General features: G+C 29.8%; 4 protein-coding genes and 1 pseudogene across 6 annotated transcripts in view; 3 read left to right on the forward strand and 2 right to left on the reverse strand.

Annotated features, from left to right (window-relative positions):
* Window positions 1–796, forward strand: part of LOC100647489 (electroneutral sodium bicarbonate exchanger 1) — a 27,684-nt gene extending 26,888 nt beyond the window's left edge. Inside the window, exon 23 of the mRNA XM_048405680.1 lies at window positions 188–796. Within this exon, the coding sequence (XP_048261637.1) occupies window positions 188–244 (57 nt within the window). The 3' untranslated portion in view covers window positions 245–796. The remainder of the gene's footprint in view (window positions 1–187) is intronic.
* LOC105665973 lies at window positions 38–2,284 on the reverse strand (annotated as a pseudogene).
* LOC100647250 (PC4 and SFRS1-interacting protein) lies at window positions 2,037–6,974 on the reverse strand. 2 transcript variants are annotated; one of them, XM_012310755.3, is made up of 12 exons: window positions 6,693–6,974; window positions 6,315–6,385; window positions 6,023–6,180; window positions 5,808–5,953; window positions 5,334–5,538; window positions 5,167–5,259; window positions 4,744–5,077; window positions 4,505–4,679; window positions 4,377–4,430; window positions 4,220–4,285; window positions 3,917–4,049; window positions 2,037–3,707 (listed from the first exon to the last, which is right to left on the reverse strand). In XM_012310755.3, the coding sequence occupies exons 1-12, from the start codon at window positions 6,771–6,773 to the stop codon at window positions 3,577–3,579; spliced, it is 1,647 nt and encodes a 548-aa protein (XP_012166145.1). In that variant the 5' UTR covers window positions 6,774–6,974; the 3' UTR covers window positions 2,037–3,576. The 2 variants fall into 2 exon arrangements, with proteins under 2 accessions (XP_012166145.1, XP_003393217.1); XM_003393169.4 differs by having other exon boundaries at window positions 4,744–5,092.
* A 429-nt stretch (window positions 6,975–7,403) lies between these two features.
* Window positions 7,404–12,711, forward strand: LOC100647132 (bone morphogenetic protein receptor type-2). 2 transcript variants are annotated; one of them, XM_048405764.1, is made up of 11 exons: window positions 7,404–7,586; window positions 8,132–8,425; window positions 8,516–8,618; window positions 8,694–8,891; window positions 8,968–9,204; window positions 9,283–9,438; window positions 9,522–9,704; window positions 9,776–9,945; window positions 10,023–10,419; window positions 10,555–10,722; window positions 10,805–12,711. In XM_048405764.1, the coding sequence occupies exons 2-11, from the start codon at window positions 8,246–8,248 to the stop codon at window positions 11,830–11,832; spliced, it is 2,820 nt and encodes a 939-aa protein (XP_048261721.1). In that variant the 5' UTR covers window positions 7,404–7,586; window positions 8,132–8,245; the 3' UTR covers window positions 11,833–12,711. The 2 variants fall into 2 exon arrangements, with proteins under 2 accessions (XP_048261721.1, XP_048261719.1); XM_048405762.1 differs by having other exon boundaries at window positions 7,405–7,586; window positions 10,501–10,722.
* Window positions 12,712–12,918: 207 nt separating this feature from the next.
* Window positions 12,919–16,171, forward strand: LOC100647010 (elongation factor G, mitochondrial). Its single transcript, XM_003393168.4, has 9 exons — window positions 12,919–13,134; window positions 13,222–13,380; window positions 13,446–13,944; window positions 14,050–14,308; window positions 14,381–14,552; window positions 14,620–14,910; window positions 15,008–15,211; window positions 15,276–15,587; window positions 15,659–16,171. The coding sequence occupies exons 1-9, from the start codon at window positions 13,063–13,065 to the stop codon at window positions 15,926–15,928; spliced, it is 2,238 nt and encodes a 745-aa protein (XP_003393216.1). The 5' UTR covers window positions 12,919–13,062; the 3' UTR covers window positions 15,929–16,171.
* Window positions 16,172–16,253: the final 82 nt, after the last annotated feature.

Consider the following 16,253-nt stretch of genomic DNA (forward strand, 5'->3'; position numbering starts at 1 on the left):
CTGATGAAAAAAGAAAAAGAAACAAATACAATATTGATTACCCACAAAACTCATTTTTTTCTCGATTTATTTTCATTTTACATGTTTACCCAATGCTTGTAAGCTTCGATCATAAAATGCAGAAGTGAGTTCTTATTCACGTCCTACATCAATTTCCTAAGAATCCTCTCTTTTCTATTATTTCTAGGTTTTCAACGACGAGAAACAGTATCCGACGTTCGAAATGACATCATTCTTACGATGATCATTGCGTGCAATTGCAGGGGTAAGCATCTGGAACCGAAGTCCCCACTTGAAATTGAATTAGAATTACCATATACGTAGTCACTGTACTCAATATCTAATAACGAGAAACAAATATCAAAACAAGTGACTACTTACTATATTCTAATGTTAGACAACGGAAATATTAACTCGATCACATTGTATAATTATCAATTACCTCTACTTTTGTTTATCGGTCAATCGTGCAATTCAACAACGCGTGTACGAGATTCTCAGCTTTTTCGACCTGCAAAAGAGTTTGCTAAATTATCTAGAACCAGAACATTCATTTTTAAGGAAGAAAATTCAAATTCCTACCTCGTTTGTAACTTTGGTCGCTTTGGAAGTTAATAAACCAAGAGGATACAGCATAGAAATTATCCGGAGCAAGGTATTTACTATAATCACATAATCCACGCCTACATTCCGAACCATGATTGGTTCAAAAAGATAGCAAACGTTGTATAATAATATGTAGGATATAAGAGTGAGTGTAATGAGGATGGGCAAATAATAAAATCGTGAAATTTCATTGGTAATGTCACAAAACTGACCGTGAACGTCTCGAATTCGAACAACAAGATAAATCTTTGTATAGCTAACAAACACATGTCGAGTCTCAAATAAAGTGTTAGGTATAATATCAGCAAACTTAGACCGACAAAAATCTTGTATAGCGCAATTTTATAGAAATTGCATTCGTCAAACTAAGCGCGGAAAAATATTGAATAAAACAAAAACTCACAAAAATTGCTGGCAAGATAGATTCGAAGATGAAACAGGACTGTTAAAGGATATGATATCGGTAACAAAAACAGAAACGAATAAACTGAAATTAAAGGAATACATAAAGAACAAGACGTAAGAGATGTGTTTCCAATTCAGTGATTGTTTTAACCGGCATAATGCACCCTCAAGATAAATCAAGTAATTTCCAATTTTTACAAAAGTTGATTCATTTATACAATAATAGAGTAAAATCGAAAAAAATACAAAGCTACCCAGTACCGCTTGAGAAATTTCAATGATTTGTGTTACAATTGTCATGAACGCATATTCTGCATTGTATATGGTTAGTAGGAATATGAAAAATCAATGCGATTACTAGACAAGTGAAAATAAATTATAAAACACTCCAAGTTTAAAGCCGGTGAAAAATACGAGGATTTCCGAGCAGTTTTTCTTCAAAGTCCTTTGGTTTTTTAAAGAAATTGTTGCAAGTCCGCCGAATTTGAAGAAAAGTAAAAATTCAATTCAATCAAAGTCATTCGATACCTATTTTGCGGCCAAAATGATTTGTTTGGCATCATTTTATGTTCGAAAAATGAATTTTAAATACTCTCGACAATATATATTCTCACTTATTCGTAAACAAACATGGAATTTGTAGACAACACATTTTATCTTCTTGTTTTGTGTATGCAACAACTAAATATCGCTTTATTTTAAATTCATTATTTCTGTGTTCCAACACTTTCATTTTTTCCGAAAAATAATTGTTGCATTTCTAGTGACATAAAACGTAAGTGCAACAATTTTACGATTACCGTCTGGTTTCATAGTTCTGTATGAAAAACAACATTAAATATTAAATTGTATCGCAAATACATGCGATTATTTTGCATGCAATAAACTTGATATGATATTTATTACTAGTACTGCGTACACGATCGATACTAATTGAACAAATTTCTAACACTTATAAATATAAAGATTACGATGATAGAAATTATATGAAAAAATTTATAAAAGCTCTAGGAGAGCCATACAAATCTACAGTAAGTTTTTTATTCAAAATATTTGCTTCTTGACATTTGAAAGAAACATTTATCTCTTTAGTAACTATGATATTTCCTTAATTATGCAACATACTTATCCGTTTACTTTTTCAAAGGATACGCAATAAACCTTAACATACTTATTAAAAAAAGAACATATTAACTAACTAAAGATATAGGATAAAACTTTGAACAGAAAATATTCATTTACCTTTTTCGTTTTCAATACACTTCAAAGGCATTTCTCCGAATTAACGTAAGAATAAATAAAGTGTACACAAAAAAATAAATGGACAAAAGTAAGAGTGGTTTCTTCATCATTCGACAAAAAAGAATACATCAATTTGTTTTTATTAACAATATCACCTTTACAGCATTCTTTTTCGACAAATGTTTACAAAAGTACATTTATGTTATTAAGATAGATACTGTGCTTAATTTAGATATAATATCATTACAATGAAACAATGAACGAGATTAAACTATTATTGTGTCTTGAATTATAAAAAGTATTGAATGCAAATAAATATATCTATTTTTTTCTATCTTTAGCTTGTATAAAAGTGTAATTTATAATTTTCATTGTAACATTAAGCAATTGTAACAATAAGCTACATTAGTTCAAAGAACTTTTACTCTGCAAAATTTTACTCAAAATGAATATTCACCCACTTCAAATTGCCTAGAAGTCTTTTCCTCCAGAAATTTAAAAATTACTATTTTTCTAATTTGTACAATTCAGTAATAGTAGCAGCTTTGTGAACACATTTGAATTTTTTAGAAATGTTTAACTCATATACACCAATAGTTTGTATAAGTGAAATAACGTGCATCTTCGTTTTATTCAAATGATTGTTCAAATTATGCCTTTAAAGTGCCATGAAAACGCAATTAAAAATGTGAAGCATTAATTTTAATAAGTGTTATTGAAATTTTGGTTTGAAACTAATAAATCATGCAACCAATTGTAAATCTCTACAACATATTACGTCTCTGATTTTTGCATATAGAGGAGTATTACAATTTCCATTTTTCCTTTTTTTATATATACATTCGTATTTGATGTTACGTAAATAGACAACGTTAGCACAACATTAGCGAAACGGTAAAGAATGAAGATAATCATATAACCTTCAGAAATATTTTTTTTTCTTTTTTGGTATTACTTAACGACGAAAAAGGAATTGTAATTATTAAAGAAATGTTTTATCAGATAGAGCAAATAATTATTTCTACTCTAAAATGCTTTATAATTAAACAATCTTCTTAACATTTTTAACAGATTCGAGTGTTCATCACTATAGTGGGCTTTCTGATTATAGTTATTGCCAGGGACCTGAGTTATGATAACAAATTTACTAAAGATGACCCATTAAATAAACTATAGTCAAAATTTATCCGAAAGTGCTATTTAAGCGGAAAAGAGTGAATTCTTTTTCAACTTTAAGATACTCATGTCGTGTAGTGCACTAAATTAGTACAAAAAGAAAATTAATTATAATTTCCACGTTGCCACATACAAAATGTCACTATGTTACTTGGCCTCTGACTCTTTTGTAATGTCATTCCATGTAGGCACTTCTTCCGATTTAACTTCAACAGGTGCATCTGTATCTGGTTGACTACCGCTCTCATCAGCAGGTGAATCTCCTGATACAACTGCATCTATAAATTTAATTTTTGCATTTACAAAAAGGCAAGCCCTCTTTTACAAAACAACTTTATTTTCTACATTAACTTAACATACTGATTACTGTGCTGTTGTGTAAATATATTAATAGAATTTTTTATACATCAAATAACTAATTTATTTAATAATCAGAACTGACGCGACAATCAATATGTTAAACATAATTACGAATTTATATATTTACCTGGACAAGCAGGATCAGACATTAGAGAAAATACTTTTTCTTCAGACATATCCTTTGTTAATTCTTTAAAATGAACCACTTGGTCGGAAAATGATTGCCAAAACGATTGCCCTTCAGGTATGGTAAACATAGCCTACACATCGTTTAGTGAAAGATAAAATATAATATATTTACATATTGAAAATATACAAAAAAGAAACAAATAGATTTTAACATAAATCTCAAACATAATCATATGACAGATATTTTATGCATGTACAAGTCACGTATAAATTACACACGCATCTGGTTAAATATAATTACCTTAAACTTGTTGTATATATGTTCAGACTTTTGTCTAATTTGTTCTGCCTTTTGTTTGAAAACACCCTACAAATAAATTTTAAGAAAAGATATAAAAAGATCATATACTAAAGATTGTATTTTATTCTTCAAAAACCAAAAGAGAAAAATATAATACCTCCTCTTCGTCGCTTAATTTCCAGTCGGCTAAATTGCCAATATATCGTCTCAACTGAAAATTGTCAGTAGTTGATTAGGGTTACAGTGAATTAATTAACACTAGAGTGATAACTGATATTTTTTTACCCTTTTAACAGTTCCCACAATATGTGGATGTTTTTTCAACATCAAGGGATCAATTGAAAGAGATAACATATCATCCATTGCCTGCAGACACTTATCCGGATATGCTCGATCTAATCCGAGATTGGATTTAATTTGAGCATCCAACTGTAAAAGTTGTGCTTCTATACGAAGCCATCTGAAATTAATATATCCATATTAAAGGTCTACAAATTTTATCAAATTCATATTATTTTTACTACCTCAGTTTATTTGTTTTACGATGAAGTGCTCCATCTTTTGCTAATAATCGCTTTTCTTCATCCGGGACATGTACATTGAAATCCAAACAATCTTTCACTTGTTCTGGTAAAATTTCGCCGCTTTCCAATTGTGCTTTTAATTTCATGGCATTTCTAGCAGTAGACCAGTCCCATTGTTTTTGAGCCTTATCACTTTCAAAAGATTTTGGCTTATCCATGTCTAATTTGATTCCTACATATTCACCAGCAAATGTTAATGCCAGTAGAAGTCGTCCCGGGGCATCCGACGATGCGGTACCAGAAACCACAGTACCCTCTAATATGGGTGCTTCACCTAAATTATTTTTTTCTGTGTATGAAATATATACCATTTAAATGTCGATAATTTAATATTAACCATATATGTGATTTTTCTATACTTACTTTCGACAGTAGCTCTTTTTTTATGCACTGCACTAGGTGTTACTTGGTCGTTAGAATCTTCAGTTTTAACTTTAGAACGACCTCTTCCATGATCTACAACGTGTAAAATATTTATTAACAAAAATTGTAACAAAACGCTATGTCTAAACAAAGGTATTGATATGTACCACTTTTATCTGTTGTAGCATCTGTCTCTTCTGAACTTGAAAAGTCAGCAAACCGTTTGGGCTTAATTTTCCTACCGCTACGACTTACAACTTCTTTTGGTGATTCCTCTCCTTGAGAATCCACTGCTTCTTGTTTCACTGAATCACTTGTAGACGCAGATAAAGACTTTGCTTTCCCACGTCTCTTTTTAACCTCAGGTATATCCTAATTTTTCAGAATTTGTTTATACTATATAACATAATGCAATACTGTGAATTTTATTCTTAGAATAAAAATTGTATATAAATGTAAGGAAAAATCGCACAAACTATTCAGTCTTGATAAATATTTGTCGGCAGTTCCTAAATTATTATTGGAGTACTCAACTCAATAATTGTTTTCTTATACAATATTGTAATAATGAGTAAAAACTCCTAATAAAATATCATATGGAAGATTAAGTATATAAATAATTAAATACAAAAATATATTACAGCAGCCGAAACGGACTTCCTTTTCATGGATTTCTTTTTCTCCTCCTCATCAATAACAAGTCCTGTTTCCATATCACTATCTGCAGCACTAACTGTTGGTAAATTTGTATCACCTTCTTTCCCTGCTCCTTCGCCAATTCCAACTTCTTCAGTAATGAGTAAAAATTAATATCTTATATACATTTAAGTTGCATATCATATAATGCTATATTTACCTTTAAGATCAGCAAGATCCGATGCTTTATTTTTGTCATTTTTAAGTTCTTGTTCTAATTGCAATAAACCTTCATGAAAAAACTTTCTTCTGATTGGTTTACCAAATCTTGCTTTATTCTCCAAATAGGTATACAACTCTTCTACTTTGCATACAGCTCTAAAATAAAGTATTTAAAAATCTTAATGCTTTTTTAAATCTTATGTATAGTTATATATTATATTTGTATAATTATATATATATATAATTTACATTATTAAATACAATAAGACATTATAAAAATTGCTACTTACGTTTCTCCTGTGCCATAAAAATAAACACTATACTTTGAATTTTTTGAATTGGCATCAATAACTTTTTCAACCTAAAAAAATGGAGATTAATGATGATACCATATTATAACATGTTCTTTCTAACAAAAAAATTGTAAGATATATTTACATATGTATTTCAAAGAAGACTATATACGACTAAATAATTTTTTTCACAACATAATTTGAGAATAATGTATTGATATCAATATTATGTCTCAATACACAACAATATCCAAACGATAATGAGTTTCAGGTTAAAAATGTTATTATCACTAGTAATCATGATATAAGTCTTTGTCATTACGAATTTCAACAAAATTATTAAAAAATAATACTAAACTGTATAGCTGAACTTACTTTAGCTGGCCACGGTGGATAACCTCGAACTTTAGCAAAAACTTTGTCACCCGCGAAAAATTTCTTATGGAGCTTCACCATGTTGTCCGCAAGCTTTCTCAAGTTCAATGTTAAACAGCAAATATTATCTCTGTTCCTACTATACACGACGTACAATAAGACTGGTTAATTTTTAAGAAACATTGAACAAAACATCGCTAAAGCCACCATTTGCACGATATAATATAGAAAACACGCAGAATAAGACGCTGCGCGCCAATTCATGAGTCTCTAGTTACGAATACTAACGAAGCTGGACAATGTAGATTGAAAACTCCTAAAGTAAAGTTGAATCTCTCATTGGTTGCCCTCGACAGTATCGATGGAACACCAATAAATTATTTCTCCCTTAAAAATTCATTATATTGTTTTTTTAAATTATTTAGCATATGAAGAAAGATAATTGATTTTATACATAAGAAGATTACAAAAATGTCTTTTTCCATATTCCTTGTGAGGTGTTCTATATTTATTGATTACTGAATTTCTAAACGAAGAAATATTTTTTATATCTAACATCAATAAAGAAAAAATTTTAAATGCAGTTTTATAAATCAATTTAGACAAAGATTTTACGTGACATATAATATCATCAGTGCAAATAGTAAGTGTCAGTCACATATTACCTATAGTCTACAGTACAGATCTGATGTTTTACGTTGCCTTTGCGAACACATAAATGAAATACAATTTAATGGATACGGGTTGTCTGTCAAATGTATTAATGTTGATTCAAGATTCATCGTAAAAAAAATTTAATACTACTTCGCGGATATGTGCAATGTTTTTGTTGGTATCAAATATATTTTTTCAAAATTTTCAACTAAAATACTTAAAAAATCTATTCCTTAAAATGTAAGTATATTTCTTTTAATTTGCTTGTAATGCATTCTGCGAAATTTTTCTTTTTCATTTTGTAATTCTTCATTTTTTTTACAGCATGTATTACGATTCTTTTTGTACAGATCTACATGCACAGCATATGCAATTGTGCGAAAATTTTAACATTTCTTGTATAATTACATAGAACTATATTTTCGCGATTATTTCTTTTTCCTATTGTACTTTCTTACCACTGTAATTATTTTTTATATAAAGACCTAATACACACATGGATACCATAATTTGTAGCAATCACTAATATTTACTCTACTAATAAATTTCTTTTTCCTATAGAATAGAAATATGTAGTATATTAATATTTCATATATGCATCTCTTTTCTCCTACTTATTAGCATGTATATAAATTATATAGTTTTGAAATATTGAAGCAATTTTTTAATAAATCCAGTAATTCTTTTTTATTAAAATAACTCTTTATATTTTCTACTTTATATGTACAAAATTCTCATAATATGTCTATTACAATAAATATATTTGCATCATATATAACAAACAGATGAATACATTATGCACATGGCAGCAATATATGATGTTGTAATCAAAGATGTCAGTTCTTGAGAAGCAACGCTTCCTTTGAAGTGTTCAAGTTCAAGAGGCCTGCTAAGGCACAATGAAAGCCATTGTATCAATTACATTGATCGTGCTGTTATATGGGATAAACTCAGTACCCATCAGTGCCATTAGAATATGTGCCAGCAGAAAAAAAAATAATGAAAATTTTCTCTTAAAACAAAATACACCCAGTGTACCTGAAGATTTACTCAATGACAGTAATGTAATTCATACTGGAGTAAGTTCTGAAATATATTGGATTTTATATTGTATTATTATTCTTATAAATAATTTGGTTAGTAAATAAATTGAGTTAAAACTTTTATAGAAGGATGATAATATTAATTTTGAAAAGTGTACTAATTTTTGCCATGCATTGTGGCAAGAAGAAAAGACTGCAAATGGAACCAAAATTATCATTTTATCTCAAGGTATGGATGAAGTACTTTTTCATTCAATAATGTACAATATATGATTATTATATCTTTTTATATTTAACAATTTAGGTTGTTGGAAACAGTCTGGTGAACAAAAATGTGAAACAACAGAATGCATTGCCCTTCAACGTTCTACTAAAGCATTGAATAATACAAAATTTTGTTGCTGTCATGGAGATTATTGTAATCTTAATATCAATAGTACTAATATCTTTTACTCTGAAAATAATGCACATAGTTCTATTCCTGCAGAAGATAATCAACCAAGTAAATTTCAATCATACAAAGAATGTTCTATATTAATTTATAGTTTCATTATAATGTCTTTTACAAAATCTTGTAGCAACTGAATATTTGGAACAATCAGATTCTGGGAAATGGATTGTTATTATAACAAGTGTTCTACTATGCATATTATTAGTAATATATATTGTAGCTATAATGGTATATCGTGTATATCATAGTAATATGATAGCAAGATTAGGAAAACCACTTTCCTATACAGATCAGTTTATGGATAGCACGGCACTAAGAACTGGTACTTATACAGTAGATCATTTGAAACTTACAACGATTGTAGGTATGTTCTTTGTTAATTAAACGATTAATTTACGAAAAAAATAAATATTTTTGTCTGTTATACAATGTATAATTTCAGGACAAGGACGCTATGGATCGGTATGGCAAGGCAGCATGGGAGATCAAGATGTCGCTGTAAAAATATTTCCTTCCCATTATCGTAATTATTTCCAAAATGAGAGAGATACTTATTGTCTTCCCTTTATGGAACACCCATCTCTTCTAAGTTATTATGGTTGATATTCTCTTTTATTCTTGAATGATATTGTATTACTTATTTAAACATAACATTGAAAACTATATGTAATCTTTATTTAGGTGTTGATGAAAGAATCAGTATGGAAGGTAGTGTTGAATATCTTTTAGTACTTAGCTTTGCACCAGGTGGTACTTTAACAGATTTTTTAAGAACGCATACAATTGATTGGGCCACATTTTGCAAAATGGGTCTTTCTATGGTGAAAGGACTTGCTTACTTACACACTGATATACATAAAAGTGGTAAGTCAAAAGAAACAGGATGTTTTAGAATATACTGAAGAATATTCTTAAAAAATTAATGAAATTTACAGATAAATTTAAACCGTGCATTGCACACAGAGACATTAATTCGAGAAATATATTGATCAAAGCCGATGGTACTTGTTGTATATGCGACTTAGGATTAGCAGTTCAAATTTCTGGTTCTAAATATTATTCGAATGGAGAAGCACAACATGCCGAGATAAAATCAATCAACGATGTAAGCCGATAACTTAAGCATAAAAAATATAAAACAATTTAAATAATATATAATTACGCCTCTAATTTGTAAATTAGGTCGGTACTTTGAGATATATGGCACCAGAAATATTAGAAGGGGCTGTAAATTTAAGAGATTGTGAAAGCTCTTTAAAACAAATAGATGTTTATGCAATGGGCTTAGTCTTATGGGAATTAGTTTCAAGGTGCTCAGATATTTACATATTAGGATCAGAAATACCTCCTTATAGACAACCATATGAGAAAGAAATTGGTCTTCATCCAACATTTGAACAAATGCAAGTTCTAGTTTCTCGTAATAAAGCAAGACCTTTATTGGAGGGTAATTTAGTGGACAGGCCCGGAGTACGTTTAATTAAGGAAACAATGGAAGATTGTTGGGATGCAGACGCAGAAGCTCGATTAACTGCTTTATGTATAGAAGAGCGTCTTTCGGAATTACAATCTCATCGAGGTAAATTTTGTTATGTTATAATATACATATATACATATGTACAAAAATAAAATAAGAAAAAAATGATTGGTAAATCTTCAGTAACAATGCATTTCACCGATGGAAGTCCAATGGTAAACTCTCATTGTACTCTAGTGCCTTCAACCACAAACAGCCTTTATAGCGAATCTTCGTATCATGATAATGTTCACGTCACTCAACTTGCATCGCACGCAGTACAAGACAGTTCGAGTAACGAAGGTGGCATTGTTGAAAATTTGGTAACATTATCGCCTTCTGAAAGCATTGTCCATGAGCATAGCTGTAAGTATTTTATTACTATTGCACTGTAGATTTAAGAATTTATTAAATTCGATATTATATACGGCATTTTATTATATTTTAGTTAAAAATTCAAATGAAGTAGCAATATATAATCATACTCAAACACTTCAACCTTATCAAGGGCGAAACCCTTGTATGGAACGAAATTTAATGTTACAGTCAGATTCACTTGAAGATTTAGGGTGCAATGGTAACGTGCTCGTTGATAAATCTATGAAACATGCGTGTAATGATCAGTACAGAATTGTATCAGAAGCACAAGGACTTGTTTCCCATGATTATTTGAGTCAACACACGACGCAATTAACCCAGCTAAGACCAGCTACACCTATACCATATGTTCAAAATGTTATTTCGGATGATGGTGCATCATCATATGGTAAAAGAAAACAGACAAACGTACACGAAGTTTGTCCACAAGATAGCCCCAGAAAAAAATTGTTTGGATGGTCAAATTTTAAGAAACTACTTGTTAATAAAAAGATGTATCCATATAATAAGTATCAAATAGATCGAGAGGATTCTAAATCTAACTTATTATCAAAACAGAACGTACAGATCAAAACTGTAGAGACTAATGTAACGATATCTCCAGCAGGGAAATATGTAAATGGTATTATTACAAAAACACCTACTTTTAGCCCTACGCTAGATAAGAATGATAAGAATGCTATACAAATTGGTAAACAGAAATTTGATAATGATAATACAAATACCCGACCATCTACCTTGCCCCTCGTAAATCTAAGAAATAAAAAAAGTGAAAATATCAGTAGACAAGAAAGCATTGATAAATTCAACGAAGTTTTTAACGTGGGGTCTAATGTAAACGTATTAAAGGATCCGCATATGAGAATAAAAACGCCGGGAGATTTGCCGCCTTCTGTAAGAAAAATACGTGGTCGTGGACAATCAAGTGCTAGATTTTCTCTTTATGATGACCGTATGATGTGCAATATTTTAAGCGAGGAAGACGACCGAAGTGATAAAGCTATTTGGAATTCAGTACCATTTGGCATGGATCTTGGCGACAGCGATGACAAACATTCGTCGACTAAATTTAGTACCAAAAATGTTACTTGCTTTTAATCTAATATAGTACTAACATATTTGTAAAGATTTTAGAAATAAGCATAAACAGGGCTGTATTATAACTTCAGCTTCAATATGTGTATGTACAGAAAAATATACGTAATGATAAGTCAAATTTTATACTCTTAATGGAAATACATTATGAAAATTCAAATATTAAAGAAACGAAGGAAAAACAAATAAAAAAAAGACAACAAAATATACTCGAATAATATTAAGACACTAAAGGAGCTATTGAATAATTTACATTAATTACTTAATCCTTATAAGTATATTTTGTGCTTAAAGGATCTTTTTCTTGCATAACAAATATCTATTCATAAATCTTATATCAATGTTAATATTAATGTTCCATACATTCAAAGTAGCAGCAAAAAGTTCATTAGGAATGTATTTTGATACACATAGTGAGTGTACATTATAATCCCCATTGTCAGCACATGGCTATCTTAAATGTTTATAGTTTTTATGAATTATACACAATTATTCCAAGATAATCGGTGTCAATTGTTTATCAAGATATACAATATAAGACAATTGTTCTTAATATAGAACTCTTCCTAAATTTAGATCTTATTTATATAATCATTAAAGTTGAATGACATATTTCTCAGGATTAGAAAAAAAAGTTATAAATTCTAATGCACAACGTGTTTTTTTCTTTAAACACCTTTATGTTTTTCACGAAAGGAAGATTATGGTTAATACATAAAAGTGTGCATTACAGCATATAATTGCATAAAATAAAAGCAATGTAAAAATGTACTTTACATTCAAATGGAAATTACAATTGTCTAAGCACAAAATTCGTATTTTCCGTAAGCTCAATGTAAATATTTGTAGCATATAAACATTTTAATATATGAATTAAACAAGCTTGTTATGTTTTATTTTAATAAAATTACAATCATATGTTTATAGTGTGTGTGCACTATTTATATTAAGATAAATCATACTCTAATGGCAATGTGAAGAAAAGATGGAATATATAATTTTACGAAAGATAATAAAAAAGATTTTCCCTAGATTTATTTCTTATTTAATTTCACATTATATGCTTATAGTGATTTTAATAAGTGATAAAAACATGGTTCTCTCAAACTTGTTCGGTTATGTCCGGCTATATTCGGATGTTAAGTATTTAACTTTCCAGCAAACATTTATTACTACTTTTCGCATATTCTAAACTATTTTTATTTATTAATGTGTGAAAAGTAACTAGTTATCATGTCTATTATAACAGTTCTAAGGTATGACATGAATTTAAAATCATTGCGTTCTCGTTCTCATATTTTAAAGGTAACAAGTCCAATCTTATATAAAATAGGTTAGACAACATTTCAAAATTATTTATATAATTAATCTCTTTTATTTTCTATTAAGTAGAATAGTTTGCAGTATTTGTCCTCATTTGCAAAACATGCAGAACATAAACCCTTGGAAAAAATTCGAAATATTGGTATATCAGCACACATTGATTCTGGAAAAACCACCTTAACTGAACGTATACTATTTTATACTGGAAGAATAGCTAAAATGCATGAGGTAAATTACAAATGATTTTAATCTTGACCTTTTTCCTATCTAAGTGCATAAAATATTTATAATAGGTGAGAGGTAGAGACAATGTTGGAGCAACAATGGACAGTATGGAATTAGAGAAGCAAAGGGGAATTACAATTCAATCTGCTGCAACTTATACTTTATGGAAAGATCATAATATTAATATTATCGATACCCCTGGTCATGTGGATTTTACAGTGGAAGTAGAACGAGCTTTACGTGTTTTAGATGGAGCTATATTAGTATTATGTGCTGTAGGTGGTGTTCAATCACAAACTATAACTGTAGATCGTCAAATGAGAAGGTATAATGTACCTCGTGTAGCATTTATTAATAAATTGGACAGATTAGGTGCTAATCATAAAAGAACATTGGAACAATTAAGAGGAAAATTAAATCTCAATGCTGCATTTCTGCAATTACCTATTGGTTTAGAAAGCAAAAATACAGGAGTAGTAGATTTAATTCATCAAAAAGCTTTATACTTTGAAGGAAACTTTGGTGAAGTTATAAGAGAAGATGAAATTCCATCAGACATGAGAACAGGTATACTTATATAAACATAGGTTTCCCATTTACTGATATTTTAATGCAGATAAGTACATTATTTATTCTAATTAAATCAACTAAACATATATTTCATATTTACAGAGGTACAAGATAAAAGACAAGAGTTAATTGAACACTTAAGCAATGTTGATGAAAAACTTGGAGAAATGTATTTAAATGAAATGCAAATACTTGAAAAAGACATAACAGATGCTATCAGAAGAAGTTGTATACAAAGAACTTTTGTGCCAGTAATGGTTGGGACTGCTTTAAAAAATAGAGGTGTTCAACCATTATTAGATGCAGTTGTGGACTATTTACCGAATCCTGGAGAAGTGGAAAACTATGCATTTAAGCATGAGTAAATTTTCTCACATTTTATTTTTCGCTTTTTAAAATGCTTTTGGTATAGAACAATTAATTTGTCACTTAGAAAGGAGACTAGTCAAATTCTATTGAATTCAGAAAGGAATGACAAGCATCCTTTTATTGGATTAGCATTTAAATTGGAAGCTGGTAAATTTGGTCAATTAACTTATTTTCGCTGTTACCAAGGAATGGTAAAAAGAGGAGATACTTTATATAATACAAGAACAAAAAAAAAAGTTCGTTCATTTGTAGTATGACAGTATTTAAATTGTGAAACTTTTGTATAAATATACTATTTTTTAGGTTCGAATTCAAAGGTTAGTAAGACTTCACTCAAATCAGATGGAAGATGTGACCACAGTTTATGCAGGTGACATTTTTGCTTTATTCGGAGTAGATTGTGCGTCAGGTGATACATTTGTTAATAATTCTGATCTGCAATTGTCAATGGAATCTATTTATGTACCTGAGCCTGTGGTATCTATGTCTGTTCAAGTAAAAGATCCAAAAGATAGAGAGAATTTTGCAAAAGGCATCGCACGCTTCACAAAAGAAGATCCTACTTTAAGGTATCACTATGATCCAGACAACAAGGTAAAATATTAAAAATTACGCTATACATTTACAAAATAGACATAAGAATTCTGCTACAAAAGAATTCAGGGAATCTAAAATGTACACTGTGTCTTAGGAATCTTTGGTTTCTGGAATGGGCGAGTTACATCTAGAAATCTATTCTCAAAGACTCGAACGTGAATTTAACTGTCCTGTTATACTTGGAAAACCAAAAGTTTCATTTCGTGAAACATTACGTGCTCCCTTCGAATTCGATTATCTTCATAAAAAGCAATCAGGAGGAGCTGGTCAATACGCTCGAGTAATTGGTGTATTAGAGGTAATAATTTCATTTATCTGAATCATATTATACGATAATTTGCATTGTAATAATATTTTTCTAGCCACTACCGTCAGAGAAAAATACCGAACTTTTATTTTATGATGAAACGATTGGGACAAATGTTCCAAAACAATTTATTCCGGGTGTAGAAAGAGGATTTAGAACTGTGTGTGAAAAGGGATTTCTCACAGGTCATAAAGTAGCGGGTGTTAAGTTTCGGCTAATAGATGGTATGCATCATTGCGTGGATTCTTCCGAGTTGGCATTTTTCCTTGCTGCACAAGGTGCAATGAAAGATTCATATTTAAACGGATCATGGCAAGTTTTAGAACCAATTATGTCGGTGGAAATAACCGTTCCTGTAGAATATCAGGTAAAAATACACCTTTGTTACGGTATAATAAATTATATTTTATGTTAATTTAAACTTTGTTATGTTTGAAGGGAATGGTTATGACACAAATAATTAAACGGCATGGTATCCTGATTAATACGGACAACAATGAGGGATGGTCTATATTAAAAGCAGAAGTTCCACTAAATGATATGTTTGGATATATTGGGGAATTACGATCTAATACTCAAGGAAAAGGAGAGTTTACCATGGAATATACAAGATACACACCTTGTCTACCAGAAGTGGAAGAACAATTAATAAGAGAATATCAAATGACAAATAATTTAATTCCGGAGACGCGACAAAAACAAAATTAGTCACAATTAGTCTAATTTCATTACAGTAGAAATCATTTTCAATTGTCTATATAAGACATATAACATACGTTGACGTATGTATAACAAAATGAACGAATGTAAGATATTATAGATGTAAGTCTGGACAGATGTTATGTACATTTAATTGGAATGTAAGGAATTATGCTTAAACAATCTTGAAAAATTTTAGAATTAAGATGATTTTATTAGAAAATATCAAAATATACCTGAACACTTGTTTCATTTTGCCTGTTTTTTTCAACAGTAGGTACATTGAACACTAATTTTCAGGTCATTGCTTATTTTAGGTCCCAAATATTTCATT

This window comes from Bombus terrestris, chromosome 1 (assembly GCF_910591885.1).
Source record: "Bombus terrestris chromosome 1, iyBomTerr1.2, whole genome shotgun sequence".
In the NCBI taxonomy this organism is placed as follows: Eukaryota; Metazoa; Arthropoda; class Insecta; order Hymenoptera; family Apidae; genus Bombus; species Bombus terrestris.

Coding starts and splice junctions, on each gene's coding strand:
- LOC100647250 (XM_003393169.4), bottom strand. CDS start 6,773: ATGGTGAAGCTCCATAAGAAATTTTTCGCGGGTGACAAAGTTTTTGCT. Junction 5,260..5,333: donor TGCTACAACAGATAAAAGTG/GTACATATCAAT, acceptor TACACGTTGTAG/ATCATGGAAGAGGTCGTTCT. Junction 4,286..4,376: donor AATTAAGCGACGAAGAGGAG/GTATTATATTTT, acceptor ATTTATTTGTAG/GGTGTTTTCAAACAAAAGGC.
- LOC100647132 (XM_048405762.1), top strand. CDS start 8,246: ATGAAAGCCATTGTATCAATTACATTGATCGTGCTGTTATATGGGATA. Junction 8,892..8,967: donor TGCAGAAGATAATCAACCAA/GTAAATTTCAAT, acceptor AAAATCTTGTAG/CAACTGAATATTTGGAACAA. Junction 10,723..10,804: donor CATTGTCCATGAGCATAGCT/GTAAGTATTTTA, acceptor ATTATATTTTAG/TTAAAAATTCAAATGAAGTA.
- LOC100647010 (XM_003393168.4), top strand. CDS start 13,063: ATGTCTATTATAACAGTTCTAAGGTATGACATGAATTTAAAATCATTG. Junction 13,381..13,445: donor GAATAGCTAAAATGCATGAG/GTAAATTACAAA, acceptor TATTTATAATAG/GTGAGAGGTAGAGACAATGT. Junction 14,553..14,619: donor ATACAAGAACAAAAAAAAAA/GTTCGTTCATTT, acceptor ACTATTTTTTAG/GTTCGAATTCAAAGGTTAGT.